This window comes from Falco peregrinus, chromosome 2 (assembly GCF_023634155.1).
Source record: "Falco peregrinus isolate bFalPer1 chromosome 2, bFalPer1.pri, whole genome shotgun sequence".
Lineage (NCBI taxonomy): Eukaryota > Metazoa > Chordata > Aves > Falconiformes > Falconidae > Falco > Falco peregrinus.
The window spans coordinates 107190838-107197219 of NC_073722.1; the positions used below are offsets into that span (position 1 = coordinate 107190838).

At 53.1% G+C, this 6382-nt stretch overlaps 1 protein-coding gene across 1 annotated transcript in view; it reads right to left on the bottom strand.

Annotated features, from left to right (window-relative positions):
• The window catches only part of SLC43A2 (solute carrier family 43 member 2), a 30636-nt gene extending 24520 nt beyond the window's left edge, over positions 1–6116 (bottom strand). Inside the window, exons 1-2 of the mRNA XM_055795398.1 lie at positions 6044–6116; positions 3987–4183 (exon numbers count right to left, since the gene is read on the bottom strand). Coding sequence (XP_055651373.1) covers positions 3987–4146 — 160 coding nt within the window. The 5' untranslated portion in view covers positions 4147–4183; positions 6044–6116. The remainder of the gene's footprint in view (positions 1–3986; positions 4184–6043) is intronic.
• Between the last annotated feature and the right edge of the window lie 266 nt (positions 6117–6382).

The window sequence follows — 6382 nt, forward strand, 5'->3', positions numbered from 1 at the left end:
TAATCATTTATGTCAAGCTCGTCACTGGGATTTGTTCAGGCTGTTACTGGAACATTTAAAGTCATCCTTTCTCCCAAATTAAGCACTGCGGGTTTCATGAGAGGGTCAATCATTAACTACTCTTTACTGACCTCTTCGAATCCCAGGCGCACACCACATTACCAGAGGAACAAGTCTGGTGTTTTCAAGAGTGACTGCCATCTCAGACAGCAGAGAGGAGGTTTCCTTTCACCTTGTTTCATGGATCAGACTGAGCCAAGCAGGCAAGACACCCCCAGATACCCTGGCAACAGCTCTGTGGGACAGTCTCACCTTTTTTTTTTTTAGGAAAAAAAAAAAAAAAGAGATGGGGAGAAAAAAAAAAGAAGTCAGAGCCAAGGAGTCTGGGAACATTGGTAAAAAAATATCCGTGAAAGACATGTGCAAACAACTGATCTGCAGTCTGCCCACATAAGAACATGTTTTCTCTTTTCAGGATGGTGTCATACTTCTGGGAACTGGGAGGAGATGTTCTTGCTTGATACTACTGCGAATGCAATTTATTCTTGTTTCCCCTCTCTGCCTGTCCATCCACTTGCACTTCCAGGACCCCCTCTCTGGGCACCCAGCTGAAAGCCTCATATAACTGAAGCACAGTCTCCAGTTAAACTCCCTTTTGCTCCCCAGCTGTGGTTTCATTTTGCAGCAATTCTCACCCAGGGCCAGCATCTTCCCATGCAGCTCTCCAATACCACTGACAGCTGCTAATCAACACAGCATGTTTCCTGTAGAAATTGAACATTTACCACTTTTACTCTTTTCCTGTTTACAGGGTCACATGCACCACCTTTCTACAAGCCATTGTTGCATCCTACCAGCTTGGAAGGGACCTTCAGACTGCAAGTTCCCCACCACAGACCCCAAATAAATACAAGCCAAGAGCTGCAAGGCAGCACCTTCCCCCTATGCCAGTGTTAAGGCACATTAACCTGCTCTAAGTGAATTAGCTTATCGTCCCTTTAGTTTTCTGCAGCCCTGTCTCAGAGGAAAGCCCTCTGTCCAACTGGCTCCTTATCTCTGCTCTTTGTGAGCAGATTATCAGGTTCAAGATATTTTTTTAAATGTCTCAGACCCAAGCCTTGAGCTTCCCAATCCCCGTAACACTACAGCAATGCAAGACACTGAAGAGATCAAGTTCCCCAACAGCTGATAAGGCCCAAATCCCGATAAAGACTGCGGAATCAGCACTTGCACCAAATAAAAGATGCTGCTTCAGTTGGTTAAAGGCCAAGTAGTAGTGTAGTAAAATTAAAATGGGAACAAAGTGCCACTACCAGACTCCTTGTCAGCACATTTCAAACATACCTCTCAGGATGTGGCCAAACCTGGCCGCCCAGAACGGGTACAACCCCCCCCCCCCCCCTCAAACCCTGTTGCACAACTGCTTTAAAAATATTTGTTATTTTGATGTGGATATTTTTCTAGGTGTCCATCTCCACCCTCACACAACCAAGTTAAAAGTTCAGCGGATCCCTCATGTTTGCATGGCAGCAGAGTAAAAGCCAATACCAGAAGCCAAGGACAGGCAGGAAAAGGCAGGGGATTCAACAGGAAGACAAGGAGCCCTTCATGAATCGCAGTCACTTTCTGGGCAGCTGCTGCTACCTTCAGAGAAGAGCCTGCAGAAGGGACAAGGTCTAGTTTTCTCTTTCATTGGAAGGCATCACAAAGTGCAAGAGCTTTTGCTGACAAATGAAAAGCCCTGCCAAGAACCTTTGGCTCATTAGGAAAAGTCTTTTTTTGCAATACTTAAATGCACACAGCAGCATTAGGAACAACAAGTGCCCAAAGGCTACTAGTTATAATTTGTTTGCACTAACCTTCCAGCCAAGTACCCACTCAGGCTGCAGGATTCAATGGGTTATGCTGAGAAAGGCAACCACTGGGCCATCCTAATCCCAGCAAAGTTCAAACTCAGCTTGGTGCTGGTCATTCAGTGACCACTGCAGGCAGCTGTGAGGGAGTCTGCTCTCTCCACACTTGGAGCCAGGACTCTTCCCCACCAAATCACTGAGATTACAATGAGGACAACAGAGAAAGCGCGTAAGCACGGATGAATGAGGAAACCAGCATAACTGGTCCTCCATGCTCATCACAAGCCATCACTGAGTTCAGCAGTGATGGCCAGATATTTGAGAACAATGAGGATATTTGACTACATAAATTTCTTTTCAGGGATGAAGTTCTCTTGCCTCAGGGCACAGGTTGGTCACTGGGAGGAAGAAATTGCCCCCAAGGCAGCAGTTTCACCACAGTCCAAATATTTGTATCTTCCCTGTGGTCTGTGGCATGGGCACTCTCATGGGAAGAGCCAGACAAACCACAGATTGGCAAACATGGGTGAGAAGCCAAGGTGAATGTCCCACTGACCTGGGACAAAGGCAGATGAATTTAAAGCAATCACAGCAAAGAGTAGAAGGTGGGCCCCAAGTGAAGCAGGGCTCTTGTCAGCAGGGTACATCTCAGGAAACAGATAAGCAAATGCTGACTGTCTCTGAGAGCAGGCATTTTCCTATCAATTCTCATGTGGTTTATCTCAGTGAGAAAGCCTCCACCTGAAAGGTTTAATGAAATACCTTACGAATGCCTGTAACAAAGTCACTGTGGCTTGGCAAGAACAGAGCAGCCTTGAACAGAAGTCCTAAATGGTCACCAGCCACCAAGGACTCTCCCTCACACAGTCTGGAGCACTACTGGAGACCCAAAATACACAGACACACTTGGAAGCACCAACTACAAGCATAGGACAGAGATTAAGCAGCCAAGTTTCAGCTGGTAGAAGAGACAAACGTGCATGTTTGCCAGGTGCACCAACCCAGCCTCTGTGCAAGACTGAGGCAGGCACCCACAGACACACAAAGCAGAAGAGATCATAATAAGCAGCTGAAGAGTGAGGAAAAAAACCCCAAAGTATGATCACAACTACTGCTTGGACTTTGTTCCCCTACATTTCAGATTTCCCCCACTATTCTCAGCCATTACCCATAAAGGGTCTATGCACTCATTTCCAACTCCTTTTCCTCCTCTACAGCTTCCTCCTCCATCCCCACACTCAGCAGCCCTCAACGGGCTGATCCACCATCACACATCTCTGAACAGGGCCCAAACACCTAGCTCCTGCCTCTTTACTCTGCTATTCCCTTCTCTGACCAAGTGCAAATCTTCTGTCACTAAAGCAGCTTTCCAAATCCATACCACACCTTTACCTACGGGCTCCTTTTAACCCCACAGTCCATCCCACCACACTGTGGGATTCCCCAGATCACAATTCTCTCCGTGCCCGAACTGGGGATGTATGTCCACCTACACTTTTTTTCTCAGTGTTATCCTTCCCACATCACAAGATTGCCTCCTTCCCTGCAAGGCTGTGTCTGCAAAATGGGCAACCGCTTCCTCTGGCTGGGCCTGAAGGCAGATCTCAAGCCCTCCTAGAGACACAGCCTAGTTTGAGCATATCCTGGGTGATAGAAGAAGGAGAGGAACAAAACATCAGTAGCAATTTTTCTGAAACTCCTCTTCAACAGCAGTACCGGGCTCTCCTATTGTATTGTCACCCTCGCCCTTTTCTTTCCTACAACTAAGGAAAGAGTGCCTATAGTTTCCTCCTACAAACTCAGGACACACTCCCCACAAACAGTTGTCTCCCAGAACCCATCAGTCCTTCCCTCCAGAGATCAGCCAAGACACCATGCAGAGAAAGAACTTACAGTGAAATGTAAGAGGCTGTCCAGAAGAGCTCTACCTAATCTTTAGGGCTTCTTTTCCAACCACCCTGCAAAGCAACAGCAACTACAAGCACATTACACTATCACAAGGATGCCATTGGTTTTGGAAAGGGGTGTACATCCCTTCCTTCTACCCCAGGACTGACCTACCACCCTAAGACAGGGAACCACAGCAGCAAACCTCAGCAGCAACTTATTCACGAGTCTCCAGAGCATCCTTACCCGACTCGTGGCACAGGTAGGAATAAAACCCTTCTGCTTTCAGCATGATGAGGAGGGACCCCCAGCCCAGCAGAACAGCAGAGAAGAGCAGGTTTTCAATGATGGCTGTGAACGCCATCCACCAGCGCCGGCGATGGGCAGTAGCAAGCGTGGGTGCCATTGCTGCGTGGAAAGGTGGCCTCGTTCAGAATCTCAACCTGCAGGGACCAGAACAACATCCAGTGAGTCCATAGACAGCACATGCTGCTCAAAGAGCACAAAAAACCATAGTTTAAGAAGAGACCTCTCTACTAGAACACAAGCAAACCTGCCTGCTGAATGTAAGGCACTCAAGTATAAAACTTGTTTTTGCAAGTACCAGCTTGCCAAGTTACCTGGAGGGATGGAGGAGCACAGGTGCCCTTGGAGCAGCCCCTCCAGTGCACACCCCATGTGACAGAGGAGCGTTCAAGGACTCCGTTCCACTTCCCGAGCAACAGGTATGGAAGTGCAGCAAATATCAACTGCCCGGAGCCCACTCCCCCATCAGCTGTACAGGGCAGGGGGGCCATTTGTAAGGCAGTGAGAGAACACGTGCCAGAGCAGGGAGCTTCAGCCAGCACCCCAATCTCCCCTCTGCTTGCAGGCAGAGGTTGGGACCGAGGAGGCAGCCCCACTGCCCTAAGGGTGGCTTTAGTGACCACCAGGTCTGCTCCGCCCCAGACAGGAGCACAGATCTGCTCTGGAAGGTGAACACAGGTCCTCTATGTGCCAAGGGTCCTAAATATGCAGTTTATATCACAGATGGCTGATGAAGGAGCACTTTTTGCTAACTGCCAGAGCACCCAGCTGGGAGACAAGGCAGCCCACATCCTGCCCCATCCTAGCTGTACAGACAGCCAGGTGCACTGGCTGGGACGGCCAGCGGCACATGCTGCTCCACCTCAGCACCCTGGCATCACCGGGCTGCCCCACAGATGCTGCAGTCGAGTTAACTGTCTCCAGCTCCACCCGCCCCAGCCCCTGGGGCCCAGGAGAGCAAGCGGCAGATCTCAGGGCCAACCTGGCTGGCCAAAGGACGGCTCCAGGGAGCCCTGAGGTGTGCAGCACAGGGGCCAGCCCTGGGTCATAAGGCAGGTAGCCATTTTAGACAAGCTGAGCCTTTTCCCAGCCCAGAGCATGCTGTGATCAGGCACTACGGGGAAATCTGCTGGCTGCACACCACGGCCCAAGACGATTTCTCAGGGCTCTCCACAGGGCTGAGGCCCCAGGCCTGCTTTAGGGCACGGTAGTGGGGGTCTGGCCCAGCCACGCTCCAGCCACAGAGGCTGGTCCACAGGCCCCTGCCCCAGGCAGCCAGCCTGCAGCTATGCCCCTCCATGCACACCCACCCCACAGGCCCGCTCCCCCAGCACAACCCACGACACGTTTCCTCCATCAGCTCCTCTTCCTCATCCCTGCACCCACACACTACCTCCCCAGTCCTTCCTCAGCACAGAGATCCTCGCTGCGGCAAGAGGTGCAGCCCACACTCTCCTCTACCAGCCACCCCCCGATGCACCCCATTGTCCCCCAGCACACCCCACTCCCTACCCACACACCTCCCCACGCTACACTCCCCCATCAACCCCCCACGCACCCAGCTCCCCCCGAACAGCCCTGCTGCATGCTGCGCTCTCCCTCCCCACGCACCCTGCTCCCTCACCCACAAATCACACCCATGCGCCCAGCTCTCCCCATCAGCCCCCCACTTTCTCCGATGCATGCCACTCCCACGCACAAGCCCCACACACACACCCCGACCCCCCATATACCCTGCACCCTCCCAACGCACCCCCGCCCTCTCCACAACCCCCCATGCACCCTTCTACCCCCTTCCCATGCAAACCCCACCCCGCACGCACCCAGCTCCTCCACCCCACGCTAACATCACCCCACTCTTTCTCTCATACAAAGCCTCCCCCTCCCCCCACGCAAACCCCATCCCGCACACACCCGCTCCTGCACCCCACGCAGACGACCCCCCCCCCCCCCCCCCCAGCGCATCCCCCATCCCTCGATGCGCCCCCCACGCTCACCCGCCGCCGCACCCGCTCCGCGGCGCCGCGCTCCCACCCGGGGTTTTTATCCGGCCACAGGCGCAAACAAGCGCCGCTGCTGATTGGCCGCCGCCTCAACCAATGAACGTGCGCGCCGCTACCGCCGGGGCACGTGCCGGATCGCGCGCCACCCGGTACCCCCCCGATACCCTCCCCGGTACCTCCCCCCAGTATCCGCCCGGTATCCTCCCCGGTACAGCCCCCGGTGCCTCCCCCCAGTACCCGCCCGGTATCCTCCCGGTATCCTCCCCTGTACAGCGCCCCCCCCCCCCCCCCCCCGATACCTCCTCCCAGTACCCTCCCCCGTACCCTCCCCCC